This window comes from Eurypyga helias, unplaced genomic scaffold (genome assembly GCF_000690775.1).
Source record: "Eurypyga helias isolate BGI_N326 unplaced genomic scaffold, ASM69077v1 scaffold21766, whole genome shotgun sequence".
NCBI classification, from domain to species: Eukaryota; Metazoa; Chordata; class Aves; order Eurypygiformes; family Eurypygidae; genus Eurypyga; species Eurypyga helias.
This window is the reverse complement of record NW_010258803.1, coordinates 24,345-41,706: the sequence shown is the minus strand read 5'-3', so window position 1 is coordinate 41,706 and position 17,362 is coordinate 24,345. Positions and strand designations below refer to the sequence as shown.

The 17,362-nt window shown below is 47.8% G+C and overlaps 1 protein-coding gene across 1 annotated transcript in view; it reads right to left on the bottom strand.

Annotated features, from left to right (window-relative positions):
- The window catches only part of FGF18 (fibroblast growth factor 18), a 44,389-nt gene extending 28,295 nt beyond the window's left edge, over positions 1–16,094 (bottom strand). Inside the window, exon 1 of the mRNA XM_010154500.1 lies at positions 15,914–16,094. Within this exon, the coding sequence (XP_010152802.1) occupies positions 15,914–16,094 (181 nt within the window). The remainder of the gene's footprint in view (positions 1–15,913) is intronic.
- Positions 16,095–17,362: the final 1,268 nt, after the last annotated feature.

The window sequence follows — 17,362 nt, the reverse complement described above, 5'->3', positions numbered from 1 at the left end:
GCTGGCAAGTGATGCCACTACTGTAGATGGCCACCCTGTACCTGTCCTAATACCGATAGACAGAGCTCATTTAGCTGGGAGGCCTCTTCGGACAGCTCTTTAATCAGCACATAATGCACTTTAAAAATCTTCAGACATAAGGACAAAGGATAAAACCCAAAGGACAAACTCTCTTTCCACCACTCGCTACCCAATGCCAGTGAGCACATCCCTCCTCCCCACCAGGACACCTTGTCACTCTCCTAGTTTATCTCCCTCTACAATCTTTGGAGCAGGCAGAAGGAAATTCCCCACTGCTATTTATACAAGGCAGACTTGAAATATTTACCGGCAGTTCTAATGGCCGCATCTCCATGCCAAGCCCAAGGAGCAGGGCTGCCCCCCACCTTTGCCACAGGAGGACAAAGCCACCTTAGAAAGCTGCCAAGGTGGCCAGGTCACCCCATGCTTGCTGCCACCACCCAAGCCCAGCTGCTGCACTGGAGCTGCCAGTGCCCACGACACCCTCATCCTCCGAGTCACCAGCACGAAGGAGCCCGAGGACACACCACACAACCTGTGCGGCGAAAGACAGCCCTTGACAAACAACACCGTATCTGCAAGGGCTTTGGAGCCCAGCGCAGAGTTGGCAGCCACCATAAGCAGAAGGGAGTCGTTTCTCCGTCCGAGACCCTAAAGGAACAAAAGAATCGGCTAACTTGGGCTAAGGAACTTCTGTTCAACTTCATTTCCTGGTGTGAAACGCAGATGACTTTCCCTAAATCCAGGTGCCCACCACGCCTGGCCCTCCACCAAGGTCATGAAGTGAGCAGAGGCCCTTTGGGTCAGGGGAGTGGGAAGGGAAGAGCCACAGGTGCAAGTGGGCTGAGGCCAGCCTCCAGCCTCCCCACAGCAACAGCCATGCTGCCCTCCTCCCTGCCTCCAGCTGCCCTGACCCCGGTGTGTCGCCGCAGGTCCACCTCCGGTGTGAAGAGTTACAGCTCATCCCCCAACCGGCACAAATGAAAAGGAGACAACAAAGCAGGATGCTGGTGAATGATGGCAGTGGGTGGCCGACGGCCCCTGCCTGGCGCGCTCCGCATACAACAGGCACAGCCAAGTGTGTCTGGCACCAGACAATTATTTCGCTGGAGGTGTGTGAGGCGGGAGTGCCGAGAGCCATTCTCACGGTGAAGCAACCAGCCATGTCGGCTAACAAAACCGCTCGCCGGGAAGCGTCCCTCTCCTTGCTCCCGTCTCCTCACTGGGGTTTGGGTTGGGGTTGGTTTTTTTTTTCCTGTGTTGTCCTTCCTGCTGGGACATTTGCAGCTCTGAAAAAAATGCAGGTCAAACATCCTCAAATGGTGTATTTAGTGCTTCCCCTTGGGTTTCCGTGGCTTCCCTGCCATTTTCCTACTGGACTTGGGAGCACAGCAGTATTTATGGGGTAGCGAGCTGACCCCTCGGCTGCAGTGGGCGAGAGTGCCTGACGTTAAGTGCTGCTAATGCGTTTTGCATTTGTGCTCAGGGGCAGGAAATCTCAACTTCCAGTGCCAAGGGGTTAATTATAATTTATATAGCAAGATCTTAGGCTGTGGTGGGTTTTTTTTTTTTTCTCCAGCTAATTAAGAGGTACAATTACCTTTGAGAATCAAAGGGATATTTTGGTACCCTGCTCTTAGAAACAGATTACAGGCACTTAAAACACAAGGACATTTTTGCTTTTCTACATGTGCTTATTTTTTGATTTAGATCATTAACAAGAAACTGTCATATTTCTGATCCACCATCACACTGTACTGGAGACCACCTATGGAAGCCACTGCAATAGGGTAACATACAGCATTTCTGCTTTCCCAGTAATTACCTACATTGCCAATGACATGTTTTGCTGATACATCACCTGCCGCTCAGGGCTCTGGCAAAACTTTCTGTTTATAAACCTTCATGATGACCTTGAAGTGGGTAATACCTAAACAGGCCCGTCTGTGCTCAGACTGCAAGCTCAGGACTATTTATTCCCAAGACAAGTACCAAGTTGATGAATATTATTGCTGTATTAGCAATACTTAGCACTAAATCATGCCAGAAACATGGCAGCCCCTCTGTGTTGCCCTCTCCTACCCAATGGCCCAGCGTAAACGGGAGGGACCATTTGCCATGCAGGCTTTGGGAACTGCAGCTGAGGGACAATTAGCAGCACCAGTACCCAGGGCAGACACGAGCACCCACGGGACACACCTCCAGCAGTTCCAGCCATGGGGACGGGCAGGGAGAACAGTGCTGCACAGGCTTGCACCCTGCATGGGGCTGAGGGATCACTGGGAGCGATTCCATCACCTCCTGCAATCTCCCTCCATCTCCCTCAGCTCCATGTTTGCACAGAAGTTTAACAGTTACAGGTGTCCCTTTCTCACCACCCTCGGAGGTGTTTGCTGAGCCATTTACAAAGGGTTAATGTAATTGAATATTCAGATGTAGGGAGAGGGGGAGCTTGGGCTAACGCAGCAAGGAAAGTTTCTGAGGAACCCTTAAATTCCTGCTCTGGGGAGTCACTAGAGTTACACGCGCAACGCAGGCTGCAACCTCAGCTTTACTTGGCACAGGCTGCACAAATACATCTTCTACCATTTGTTATTTTTTAGGGATGCAGTGGGCTGTTACTCTCTGGAAAATTAACCGCTTAAGTTAGACTCTGATGCTGTATAATCGTCAGCAGGCCACATATGCCGCAGGCTCTCACGCATCCATAGCGGCAGCCTCCACCCTGACACAGTTAGAACCTGCCGTGAGGCTGACGGTGGCAATGAAGACCAACCCTTGTTCTTAAGTCAGTGTCAGCATTAAGACCAAGAGGAACGTCTGTCCATGTGGGTTAGAAATGAGGCTCATGCTGCCAAAGCCAACAGGGGAGCTCAGCAATTGGTATCCAACATCAGCTACCCTCTGCCTACAGCTTGATTCCACCGTGGCAGGTTTATCAGGCTGCCCTTTGATGTGCCGACAGCGGCAAACCTGCTGTGTTGAATTTACCACAAAGCAGGCGGAAGCATACAAACCAAAAACACGCCGTGTGAAGCATTATTGTTAAATTAGGAGGAGATAACACAGTCAACACCTCGGCATGGAGAGATGCCAACTGGTACTGCTCATCTCAAAGCAGCTCTGAGGAGCTCATTTAAAAAGCTGACAATCAACACATCCTACAGGTATTTCCATCCCTTGAAGCCACTCTTTGATAGGCGATTGCCAGAGAAAGGGCACATCAGCTGTCATAAGCAATTTTACAAGAACATCTACAAAACTATGCACACCTGTACTGAGCAGAGCATTTCCAGCACTACAGGAGTCACCAAATAGAATACCCTGTTTCACTGCAGGAGACTAAGTGCAAATCAGGAAGGCTTTCCTACGTAAAAGTTGAGAACCATCAGGGTAGAAGAGGAGATGGCATTTTTAAGAGGTTTTATTACTGCGTACAGGAAGGCATCTCCCTCCTCACACTAGGTGCGGCAAAGGGTGCTGGGGCAGGAGACAGGCTGGGAAAGGACCTGGCTCAGCACTGGGAAAAGCGAGACAGGGATTACAAAACTGTTGCTTGTAGTCGCGGCTTAAACCACTAACCTGCATGACTTGCAGTGAAAAGGACTTGCAAATGTTTAATCAGCAACGCGGCCGAATTATGTAGGAAAGAAAAAGAAAGGAAGGGCAGATCCGGAGGGAAATACATATATACCAGCATTACCTTTCCCTTCAGCTCTGCTATTTATTGAAGAAGCAGCAAAAGCTCCAGTGCATTTTAGAATACAAACGCTGACACGGAAGAGCCCTGAATTTTGCTTCCAACAGGGAAAATATACTGACCGCAGTCTGTTTGGAGGTCAAACAAAATCAATAGCCTTTCTCTCCAGTCTGTCTCTAAACTAAGCTTCTTTCAAAGACATCCAGAGAAAATGGATCATCTTTTGTTGTTGTGTGTGGTTTTGGGTTGGGCTTTTTTTGTTTTGCTTTTTTTAAGTGGTCAAACATTCATAGGAGTATAAGAAACTCCTTCCTCCCTCAACATACTGAAAGGATTGTATAGAGGTCAAAACTGCCCATCAGTTTTACTACACAATAGATGAGTTATCCAGTTCTTGGGGAGGAAACCAAGCTGGAAGCCGCTTAACACTCAGTAAGAAAGGAAAAAATAAATCAATGTATTTGCTTGATCGGGGTACGTTTAAAGCTGGTTGTCAATTAGTTCAACACAGTTTGCTGTTACGGAGCACAGCAATTTAGCCCCAGGACCTGAAGTTTGCTGTGTTTCCTCAGATTCCTCCTGCTGAGAGACAGATATTGGCTGCAGCCAGGTCAGGCACCGAGGAGGAGGAGTGAGGCTGGAAGTCACAGCCGCAGAGCGGGAGCCAGTGGAAGGGGGCCTGACTTCAGATACAGCAGGACTGGGGACTCCTTCCTCCCGTTCAAAGAACAGAGTAAACTGGATTCATGTCCAGGAAGGAGCAGAGATGATAACTGGTTATTGCACAAGTACAAAGTGTGCCCCTCCACTCGCAGCACAGACCTTTTCAGATAAAGTACAGTTTATATAACCTTGTGCGGATGGTACCATCTTTACAGATGTAAGTGGGTCACTCCAAGCTGAGGGAAAGGGCAGAGGGACATAGAATAGAAAACTCTGCCTACATCTGATTTTTTACATACTATACAGTCTTAAAAATCTCAATACAAAAATCACAAGGGAAAAAGGGAGGGACAAAACACAAAAAGACACTCCCTAGGATCCCACTGAATGCATCCAAAGGAGAACCACTGCCTTCAAAGCAACGGGTCATTGATAACTTTACCTGCCAGTTCTGTTCTGATAATCAGTGTTTAAAGACACTCACCAAATCACAAATTGGTTTAGGCTGGGAAGGTCCTCCGGAAGTCATCCAGCTCAACCCTCTGCTCAGCACAGGGCCATCAGGGCTAGATACCATCGCTCCTTAGCTGTGCTCCAGCTCCCCTGCAACAGGTTGCTCTTCCTGAGAGACCTGACATCTCTGTCTTGATTTAAGCATACCTAAGGGTGTTTGGTCTACGTGTCAGAGACGTGGCTGGAGAGGGTCAGACACATCTGCATCTGACTTGGGCCCCAGCAACCAGACCTCAGCAGGAGTGAGCTGCCCATGGCCATGACCACAACCCTCTGCCATCCCTGGAGCCAAACTGATTGTGTTTACCTAATGGGCATCCCACACCATTAATGTTTGCTGCTGTTGGTACCCATACTAGCTATATTAAAGCTGTCTCTAACTCCCCTTCCGAGTGCAGCACACGCGCAGCACACCGGCACCGGCAGCGACACGCGCCCTGACTCATACGCCGCCCTGTGCTCACATATGCCGCAGGAAGAAGGGTTTGTTCCACCAGCCGCTGTAAAGGGCGCCTCATTTCTGAACGAACATACATAGCATCTCCTAATTAGGATCTTAGTTTCTTCTCATGCCCTTGCAGGTCTAATACTTCCAGTGCTAGAAAATCTTGGCAAAAACAGGATACAGTAACAGTGACCATTAAACGTTCACCCAACCTCATTACGGTTGCAAGAACAACCCAGGCTAGTAGCTAGAAACATAAGTGCAGTTTCTTTGCAATGCTTTTTATCAGCCCTCCTCCGGTCCTCCCAGGTGGAACAATTTACCCAGTGACTACACAGCTCTTGCATTTGCTTGTTAGCACCCCCAAATTAGTAGGTGTAAAGTCAATATCCTTTTGCCTATTTACTCCTAATGAGTCACCAGTCAGAAACTTAACGTGAAAAAAAAAAAGGTTGCAAATGCAGATGTAGAAGCAAATGAAATAAAGGCAAGAATCACCACTGAGCAAACGCACAAAGGCAAGGGGCTGGGCACACCACGCAGCACCCTACCATTGTCACCGGCTAAAACCTAACAGCTTTGATTTGCCTCCCACCAGCTAAAATGGTTTGAAATGCAAGGTCTTAACAAAGGTGCAAGACACAGGAGGAATGGGAGGCACTGCTGGGCACTTAATCTCCTTTCAGTCTCACACAGGAGCTCCAGGAACAGCTCTGCTGAAGTCTGTGGAGTTTCATGAGTGTAGGAAAGAGGATAATCAGGCCTCAGTTGTAAGAAAGATCCAGCCCTGTGATCCCTCCATGCAACTAGCAGAAACATTATTGGGGATTTATGCTGAAGTTACCTTTAGGCAAGCTCTTTTACTGCTGGAACCTGGGACACTGCGGATCCCAACAGGACAAGACCAGCTTTCAGCAGCTGTGGAGTTCACCCTCTGCCTCAACACGATGTATGATTTGAACCTAGGAACCCAAAGCACCCCTCAGTCTGCTTCAGCACTTGCCCCTGCAAAAACCTGCCAGAGCAGGAACAGGGTGGTGAGGATACCCCTCACACCCATTACCACACAGGGGGCAGGGACAAACCGTGAGCCTCATGGCTGTCCCTGGCCAAGCGTTGAGGCCATTTGGACATTAATTTTTTAGATTTATCTGGTGTTCACATGCCACCCTATTCTTAGCCCTTCCCTGCTGCTTCTCCACAATGAGGTCTTCACCACCTCCAGCAGCTGTAGGTGATGTCCCCTGTGGCTAGAGCTCGCCCCCTCACATTTGACCACCTGTTTCCTTTCCTGCTTGCCCTTCCAAAAGCATTTGAGAACATCAGGTATAAACCTAACCGTACCAGCCGCGCCAACTTGAAGCCAAGATCCCAAGCGTATGTTGCCTACCATATGCTCAAACGCCAATGTAACGTGTCACCACCGCGCTGCTCCTCCATCCCACCATTCCAGCTCTTGGATGAGGAACAGAAGCAGCCAAGCAGCGTCAGAGAACAAGGACTTCTCTCTACAGCACTACCTGGGGCCAGATCCTTCCAGCCAGCACAGCTGCCATCCACTTGTGATCGCTGGGAAACAGCTTGCGGGAGAAGACCCAAAACTTGTTACAGCTAGAAGGCGGCAGGGTGACAGCAGATGGCAGGATTTTTTTCTTATTGCTTTGGGAAGAAAGGCGCCCCTTCTGACAGCTGCAAATGCAGAGGAGGAGAAGGCCTTTTAGGCACTCATTTCAGCTCTCAGAGATGAGGTCAACATAAATCTGAGCACTACGCAGTGATTCTTCAAGCTCAACCGCTCCAGGTAGCATCAGCGAAGGACAGGCACATCCCCAAAGCAACTACAGCAGAAGCCAGGGACAAAAAGCTCAGGAGACAATTAGAAGGCCTCATGTCCTACGTCACCTTAAAAGCATGAATTGTCTGTTACGGGCATTCAAAAAATACTTAATATTCATCAGGGACCAAAGCATGCGCTATTTATTGCTGGCAGAGCTCATTAAAAGGGATGCTCACAGAGTGCAGCCACGCGACTATCTCCCTCCAACCCCAATGCTCCCTCTCTTCCCCACAGTAAGAAAAAATAGGGGTTTTTTACTGGGCCTTCTCACTCCCTTTACTTCCAGCTCGCCTTCCCCTTCTTGCGAGCGCTGAGACCGCAGACGCTCTACACGTGTTCTCCTCTGCATCCGACTGGCAGGCAGTCTGGAAAATGCCAGTATTGGAACGGCCTGAATTCAGCGGTTTCTGAATGCTGATCGGACACTATTTCGTTCAAGCCACAGATAGTCATTTTTGGGGGGTATTTTCAGCTCCCTTTTTGGACTCTTCCAGATTTCCAAGCGTCATGCATCAGCAATTCCTCCCCTTCGGAGCTTCATTATTTTTCACCTTTCCTCCGAGCCTGAGGCTCGGTGCAATTTTGTAGGGGATCAGGCTCTTCCCTGCTCTTCCAGCCGGCCACGCAATGCTACTGACGTTGTTAATGTTTGCTGTGCTCCACCTCGCAGCTGCGGAAATTCCTGACTATCTGGTTTTTAAAGGAGCTGAGGTGAAATCTGAGCAATTAAAATGCCTTATTTTTTTAAAAAGTCTAAAAACTTTCTTGAGGAAACCCCAGACTGAAAATAGGAACGGTCTCACAGCATCTGCTACCTAGAAAAAACTACTTCCAACCAGGCTACTGATGTGGTCTCCATTACCATTGTCTCTTCAGCATCTCTCCATTTGCAATATTTTTATCTTGACAACACACTGATGAGGTGAGGGAATGGTGCAACCCTTCTTTTGGAGGTGAGAGAGGGACACACGAGGAGACTGAGAGGATGAAATTCGTGCCACTTTGTTATATGTGAGGAGCAAAGATCCTTCTCTCTCCAGTGTCTAGAGGGTCCAGCCTCAGTGTCCCACCACCTAACCTGGGCAAAGTGGAGCGCGGCAGATGCTCCAGCTGAGTGACCTGGCTACCAACACGAACATTAAGTCTCCGGCAAAGCAAGCTACTGACTTCGGGTCTCTCAAATGGCAACCTAGCAAGTTCCCGTATTATCTTCAAGAAAAAGGTGCTCTTTACATACCAAGTTTTGAATTTCCCATCCTGTCTTCCATTCATGTTCTTAATAGGGTTATCAACATTTTTCGTTTCCTCCAAACATTTCTCATGAAGGATGAATCTCCGCAGCCACTTGACAACATGCATGGTAATGTACACCAAATCCAACATTTACAAGATAACTTCTTGAAAATATTTTCATTCCCCTCTCTCCAAGCTAAAAGCAATTAAAAAACCCTTTCAGAAATGCAGACTAGCCTGTTCGCAGTGTACATTTAATTGCATCCCAAGAACTGACTTGAATTCATGACTGGCTGAATGCTTAGATATGGGAAAACCTCAGATACCTCAATACAAGGCTTGATAACAGACGAAACAACTGCAATAAACTTGAAGCTCTGTCAGCATTTGTGCACAGAATCACTCACGGCCTAGAAATATATTTAAAATTACGCAAAATTCTTCCAGAACTTCATCACAGAATCACAGAATGGTTTGGGTAGGAAGAGACCTTAAAGATCATCTCGCAGTATCCACCCAGCAGTCCACAGTTACAAATATCAGACAAAAATAATCTTTGTACTAATATGCATCGTGCATTTTCAGAGCCACGGAGGAGAAAGGGAAGGCCCAACTTTGTTTCTATGCTACTTCATCACAGCCAGGGAAGAACATTCAGCAAGGCAGCTGCTTGAGCTTCATGGGAAAAAAACGTAATCACAGCAAGGCAGAAACAGATAATATTATATTGACCTGTCTTCGGGGTCTGGCATTCACATTTTCATAAAGTGTCTCGGGAGATAAATCACTATACTAATAATATTTGTATTGATTATCTAAACTGAAGCAGCAATCGACTCCATTGTCTCACTTCCTCTTAAATTGCTCACAGATGGGATCCTATTTCCTATTCTGCATTTCTAATGGGAACACTTAAATCACAGCACAGAATTATATACACACACAAACTTAACAAAAAAACCTTTTATGACTTGGAGGAAAATAAAGATTTTTCACTTTGTAGCTTACTTCCCACTCCACACAGAAATTAAAAATGACAAATTATCAGCAGACCTCTAAATTACTTCTCCTCATTATTCCTGAGTCCCTAATATTTACTGACAGATAGGCCTAGGTTTTCCAAACCCTGATCAGTGATTATGGAGACCTGGAGTTTGGACACAGACCTAAAAAAATTTTTTTTTATGAAAGTCAAGGCTCTTTACGCTATTCTCAAGGCCCAGAAGTAGGGAAATCCAAAATCACTGTGGTGTCAGAGGAAAAATAAACAACAGCTTCTGCTGTTACTGCAGGTACAAAGCAGGGACGGCTGCAGAAAGAGCTGAATGTCAGGTGTGAAGCTGGCCACAGCCGGAGTTTAGGGTGGCAGCTATCAAAACCAAAAGTAAATGAAATTGGCAACAATTACATTGTTTGAAACAGGTTTGTCATGAGTCAAAAAGCAAAAGGCTTGGATTCTTCCTCCCAGACTTCTCCGTCTAAGCTGAGCTTTTCCCTACCCTAGCACAGGCACGGAATACGGCAGAATAAAAAATAAAAATGTCTTAAATGTACAGATGGCTCGTGTAAGATGCTTACAGCGCATTTCAAATGGCTGCGGAGCCGTTGGGAGTCGCCTGGAAGGTGAGGGCAGTCGAGGCTCCTCCTGGGAGCTCCAGCATCTCCAGCCACCCCACGCGTGGTCCAACAGCAGCGGGCCGGTTCATCCCCACGCCTGCTCTCGAAGGAAAACCCTACCGCAGATGAGGAGGGGAGGCATTTTAAGGGGAAAAAAACAATAAAGCAATCAGGGGATGTTGGACAAGAAGGAAAAAAAAAAACAGAGGCACAACACAGCAGCTGGACGGCGAAGGCTTCTCGGGCTCAGGCCCATCCCCAGGACCCATATGACTGTACAGCTGCCATGGTGAATGATCATCCCTTACGCTGAGGTCAGCTCTGCCCCCGGGCTAAGTAAGTGAAAATAAATGGTTTAGAAGATAAAAGGTCTTTTAAAAAAATTATTTGTCTTGTTGTCATGTCAAAACTGTAATGGGAAGAGACTGGAGGCAGCAATACGTCGTTAAAATAGGAAGCAGCCATCCTGATGGTTCAGCGGAATAAATTACAAAGCAAATCGCAGTTCATGCAGGGTATCGGGCTGAGCCGCACGGAACAGACAGCCCTCTGCGCATGCCTGGCTCCTGGGAAGAAAAGCAGATTTCTCAGTGTCCAGCCTGTGGAAATACAGCTTTGTTTAACTAACCCAAATCACTACTTGGGCTTCATCTCCCATCTTTCTTGCTGGTTAATTCCGCACCTTCCAGCCACAATGAGTTTAGTTTTTTCTTCCTGACCTTTCCAGGAGGGGGATCCAAAATGGTTTTAACTATTCTAGGAAGCGAAAGGGTTAATCAGGTTTCCCAAGGCAGCTTGCTGTTAAGGTGCCAGAAATACCAAGGGGAAAGAATGACTTGCTAAAGATGGGACAATGGCACTGGTATTTTGCATTTGTTTCCAGGCTTTGAGATAGAACAAATGGGAGTCATTAGTGAAATGAGTTTAGGGAGTTCTAAATTAGCTGTCAGGCTGCCAAACCCGAAGAAGTGCTATGTCAGCTCATTAATTCTGGAGAGTACAGATTACCCAAACCTAGGAAGGAATCCTGCAAAATTTAGAGTCAATTAAAGGAGACTATTTTGCTATAATAATATTTTCCACACATATTACACCTCCTCATGGAACGGAGCCCACTTCTACCGCAAATGAAATCTCTGGTGGGATGGAGTGTGGCTGATGTCTAGACAGCTGTAATGTGCTCTCCATGGGCTTGTCCACTGGCATCTCCGGGAAGCTCCAGCTAGACAGAGGTGGGGAGCGCAAGCTGCGGAGCACATCACCCAGGCTGGGGTGGCCCCAAGAAAGAGGCACCTGTCTCCCCGAGCTGTTTGCTTCCCCCATATGTATGCAGATGCCAGCTGCAAGCATCTGTGCCCACCCAAAAAAGCACATCTGTATGGGGCAGGATGTTCTGTACCAGGAACGCCCATGACGTGTAGGTAATGCCTTGGCATCACGCATGCACACCACCTCCGGAATTTGCTTCCCTCCTTGGTCTGCCTGACAGCAGATGTGTTGATGCCCTGCTAGCAACCCCATGTGTCGTTAACCTCCCCAGGCCTCCTGTCCCAGGAGCATCTCTCAAGTCCTGAGCTAAAACCCGCTGAAACCAGGGGGGGGCTTCGAGAGGGCTTCACTGGCCTAGGGTCCACCCCGGGTGGCTGAAAAGGCTGGCAGCCACGGGATGCTGAGGAGGTGAGCTGCCATACCTGTGCGCTGCCCCGTGCGTGGGGTGTCCTCAAACAAAGCCTCCCCTGCTGCAGGCTTTATACACTGTAGGCTGGAAGGTTTATAAACAAGAAGGTTTATAACCTAGGTGGTTTATAAGATTCCAGGTGACCCACAGGTTTTTTTAAACTGTGATAGACTAGGTCAGTGGACAACATACCGCTGGACAGCATCCTGGAACACACCGACCAACAATTTACCACATCCAGCTTTCCGAACATCCAAGCACTTGCTGCAAATAAAAGTTACCTCCACAGAGAGGGCAAGCCTCAAAACCTCTCAGACTCCCCTCGCCTCTCTCCTGATGGCTGTTACTTCTCATCACCCCACCAGACAGCAGTAGCCAGGGACAAATTAAAACAAAATCACATGGCTGTGAAATACAAATGAGGCAAAAAATGCCTTCACCCGAGCAAGAGAGCCCTGTCTCCCCAACTGCGCCGGATACAAAGATCGTGAACAAACAGGATAGAATGTCTTCTGCCTTTTGTGAAATGAAAATAAATGAAAGGATCTAAGGTTTCAGGTCACTGATCCCTCTCTTCCCTATCTGTACCATTTATCGGAGGTAGAATATAAAGGTTCCAGGTCCTTTTCTTTTTTTTTTTTTTGTCAGCACTTTAATGGTTGTTTTTTCTCCTTCCCCCTTTCATTTTCTGAATGAAAGGACCACTTAGGAACCTGTAAAGTAATAACAGCTTATAACAGGAATATTGTTTTTCTGGGCCAGTGCAAACTCCTTCTGAATAGGTTGAGGAGATTAAAGTAAAAATGCAATCTGTAAATAGATCAGTCTTTTAATTAGTTTATAGTCTGTTAAGAGATAATATTTTGCTCACATAGATCGTCTGTTATCTGAAGATCTCAGAGCACTTTAGGAACATCAATTAGGCCTTAAAAAAAAAAAACCTTGGGAGATAGGTAAGTGTATTTAGATTAATTAGTGTTGCTGTGAGCAGCAGGCATTATTATTAGATTTAATTTAGTCCAATAACTGACTTATCTGTTAATGGATTCTAATTCATCTGAGAAGGGATCAAATTCATCTGATTAAAAGGATTACATCGACTCAATTAATTCTATTAACTGACTTAATTTGCCATTTAATAATTTGACACATGGGGCCAGATCTCGGCCCCGAAGAACACATAAACCAAAAATTACATACCAGATGTATTATGCCAGCAAAACTATGCATTGCAGAGCATGCATTTTCCCTTGCACATGGCATTTGCAGACCCAGATCAAACATTCAAGGGGGCTTCCTCCAGCCCAATTCCCCCAGCCCTGCGGTGTCTTTTCTCCCTGAGCCAGGGCTGGCTGGTCCTTTTGCTGTACTGGTGGTGGCTGCCTGGACATGAGCGATTCACTGCCTGAGATCTGCCACCTTCCCTCTTTTCTGGGCATTCTCTTCATCCAAGAGGTGAGAAGTTTTACAGAAGTCAATAAAACCTTGCAATAAAACTAACCTCCCTTCAAAGGCAGGACAATCTTCCTGTGCCAGCCATTTGGAAGCTGTATCTGTGCAAAAAAAAAAAAAAAAGAGAAAAAAACCCCACATCTCTTCACTTGGACACTGTGAAGGAGAGGAGAAAGAGGTGCTAAAATGTTATTAGCTCCTCCAGCCTTAAAACTGGCTAGTGCTAATTGCTGGTGATGAGCGCTGTGGACCTTAGCCACAGCCTTGCCAGAGCTTCCCAGATTCAGATGAAGTCTGCGTTGGCCTTGCCTGATGTTACCTGCTCTTCAAGTCACTGAGGGTGTGGGAGAATTCAGGGCTGGAGCCGGCTCACGGGCACCTTTTCCTACATCTCTTGCCTTTTCTCAGATTGGCTCATGCTCGTCCTCACAAAGCTGTAACCCTTAGGACGTCAATCCACATCACCTCCACCACCATCTCCCCTGCCAGTGGGGACAGGGTTAAGACAGCGGAGAAGCTGTGGGAGGCTGCACCGTCTGCCAGGGCAAGGTAGCCCAGAAACGAGCGGGGTGCTCCCGGGTGCTAAGCCCGGCTCTGACGCACCGTGCCAGCGCAGAGGCAGTCACAGAGAGGAGAGAGAAAACGGGCAGGAGGAAAAACAGCCATCTGCTGTGTGAGAGGAAAGGTGTCCTCCTTCAGAGGCAGATCTGACCAGCAAGACGGAGATGTGGATCAAAAGTTTGCAACTGTTGAGATCCCCAGACCTGGTTTAAGCCTCTCTCTGGTCTTGATCAAAGGTTACTCCATAATAATGCCTCGGGGGGAGGGGCTCCCAGCACATAATGAGTCCTGTGTCATTGCCTTTGTATCCAGTTTTGGCTGTAACACAGATGGTTCTCACTTCAGTAACTCTGACATCTCTCCCCCTTCATTATCACAGCCAGGAGCTCTGCGTGGTCACATCCTGGACCTCCACGTCCCACCTCACTGTCTCCCCGATTATCATGCTCTAAGTGTTCCCGTGCCAAGCAAGATGATGAACAGATTTCCATAACCTTTCAGCGCGGCTAAGGATGGGAAGGCTTTGCAGCTTGACGCATCAAGGAGTTTTATTAGGAGGCACAGGGGAGGGAGCAGGCGGGGGTCTCAGCAAATGGCCTCCACGGCCAAAGCACTCCAGCTTCTTGGAAGGAGGCGTTAGAAGCAACCAGGAGTGGAAAGGATTTGGTGGCGAGCAGCGACGCCAGCACCAGGGAGCTCCCCAGACAGGAAATCTCAGGCTCTGCAATTGTGCAGCACCGACACCGGTCACGAGCACGCTCCTGCGCGAGGATTTGTTGTTCAGACACGATTGCATATGTATGAAGGGGACAAGATGGGCTTTGACACATAAATTAGCACTTGTCAGCTGCTCACGGGCACACTTCCCTGCTGCACCCCACTGTAAATGCTGCCTTCTTTCACGGAGAGGAAAACTGCATCACGCTACCTGACAGTCACCGCTGGCAAAAGCGTTCCCTGGGCAGCCAGCAGCCAGCACACAGCGACTAGTTTACATATCAAACTGTAAGAGGATGAATGCAATAAAATGACACAATAATTAGCAGCCAAGTGGCACTTTCCACTCCTGTTTTATCTGGAAATTTGGGAATGACAAAGGACAAGGTTGACGAGCCCTCGCGGCTTTCTCTGAGAGATTGGGTGACTCTACCCAACAGCCGTGGGGGTTCATTTCGCACCAGCCAGGTGCTTTCTAGCTGTCACCTCCCGTGGCACAGCTCACCCTGCCCCTCCGCCCTGGCAGTGGCAGTAGCTGCCCTCTGTGCCAGGCACAGGGTGTACCTCGCCCTGCCTGAAGCTCCCCGAGGGAATAACCATTCCCAGATTTTGACTTGCCGTCATCGTAGCCCACCTCCACCTCACCAACACTGCACGTGCCGTCAACCCCACGTAAACACGCATGCCAGCCAACACATACACACACCTCTGCAGACACATGCAAATGCGCAGGGCTGTACATCCATAAGAGAAGAAGGACCAGTTCTCTGAACAGCCCTAAAATCCTTCCAGCAACCAAGTTGAGCAAAAATATCTCTGCCGCAACCATTTCAAAATGTATCAGGATTACAGAGTTTCTCACAGTTCAGCCTGCTAGCAGCATTTCTAGTATGTTGCCTGTGTGCAAATCACGATGACAATAGTAGAACACAGTGCTAGCCTGGGAAAAGTTCAATTATTTTCATTTCTGCAGGATCCACACACCCTGAGATTCAACCTAAGCTCTGGGGTACTCTTAAAGCTCCGAAGTCTGCTAATTTCAGCTCAACCCAAATATCCTTCCCCTGGAAAGATGCAAGAGTCCTTCACAGAAGCACTGGATTCACCCAAACTGAATCCCAGAGTTCATGGGGAAAGAACATCCCCAATCACCAGCCTGGGTATCGTTTCTGAATTACAGTAGACACACCATAGCTCATACATTGGGCAGAAAAAGATTTTTCTCTTCGAGCACCATCACACACTAATAAACTGGGACATGACACTACAGTGGGAACTGCCTGCAGCTGGTAGCCAGGCCGACAGCCTGCTCCAACACAACTAATCCCATGTTCTTAATCCAGAAAGGGTTTTTTTCCCTTTTATCCTCTGGTTTATATTGCTCTTCTCATTTTTCTCCCAAGAATTTTCTCATCCCAACATACAGGATTTAAGCTTTTGAATCAGCGTGTGGGGGATCCCAGTAAATATTCTTACCATATTTATCTCCATCTTCTCCTTTGGCACTGATCCTCCTGCCGAGCACTTGGATGTGTTTCCCACTTGTCCTGCTGTAGAGCTGATAGAGCCGAAGCTGCTTCCTGCTCACGTCGTCCCTCGCTCGTGTCTGGTTCTCCACGTGTATCCGAAAATCTACATTCTCCTCGGCAGCAAACATCTGAGACCAGATGGGGCAGGGGGAGAGAGACAACAGAGCAGACCATGAAACAAAACAAACATCTTAGACTTCTGTCCCTCAACCAGCCAACAGGCACGTGGTGCAAGAGGATTCAGATTTGGCTGCCCTTCACTTGACAGCGGCGGCCGCAGTATCAGGCACTTGACATGTAATTCTAGCCAGAGCTGGCTCTCAACAGTAAACCAAACCTGGGATTTTACAGTCTAATTGTGGGGTTTTGGGGGTTTTTTGAGTAAAACTTCTGCTCGGTCCTGCTTTGATTTAACCCCAGTCAGCCACAATGGCCATATATTGGGCTCTCCTTTGCATATGTATATCCTTTACCAGGCTACACGAACACGTATGGGAGAAAGGGGATGGACAACTCCATTTCAGAGAATTTGTGCTTCACCTTCAGCAGCTGCATCGATTCCCGGGATTAACTGCAGGGAAGAAGTTAAGAGGAAAAAAACTGTATATGCTGACATTAGCAGCCTGGGCTCTAGCTTCACATGGGCATAAAACGCACTAAGATACCAGCACTCTTCAGCCTAACTTTTTTGACAACTCTGCTCTTCAGTGAAGCCAGCTTGTTGGTCACCATCTGTGGATGCATTTCTGTCCCCCTCAACAGGGCCACAGCTTGGGGAGAGATCACGAGGACCAACGAGAGCCCAATCAGTATGTCCCGCCATGTTATCAGTAGGGGTCTGATGGCTTGAGCCACTTCAACTGTTTTTTCTGGCCAATGGATTAAACTAACTTTAGTTCACTACAGCCTTAAAATATTACCAGGCACTTTCCCTGACACATCTGCCCTTCTCTGGAGGTCTTGTTTCCTATCTTGACTCTTCCCCAGAAACACTGAAACAGGATTCCTGCTTTTGGTTCCAAAGAGTCCTCCTGCCTTGCTCAAGGTTAGAGGAGCAGACAACCCAGATGTTCTCAAGATGCCCTCCCAAAGGGGAGGCTGGGCAGCACACACCCAAAAGGACTTCACACCCAAATAATATGAAAGCCCAGAAATTGCTCCACAATCTGTCTCTGAGAGCGTTTGCACCACAATATCCATGCTACCCACTCCAAATTCACAGACGAGTGATATTTGGGCTGCAGAGTCCCTTCACAGGACAGTAGATCGTTTGGAAACAAAGAGCAGAAGATTATCGAGAGGCACACACATCAAAGTGCCACACAACAGGCAATTTTTAATTTGATCAAGACAAAGTCTACTTTGTATTCAAAGTCTACTCATTGTTGGTGAGGTC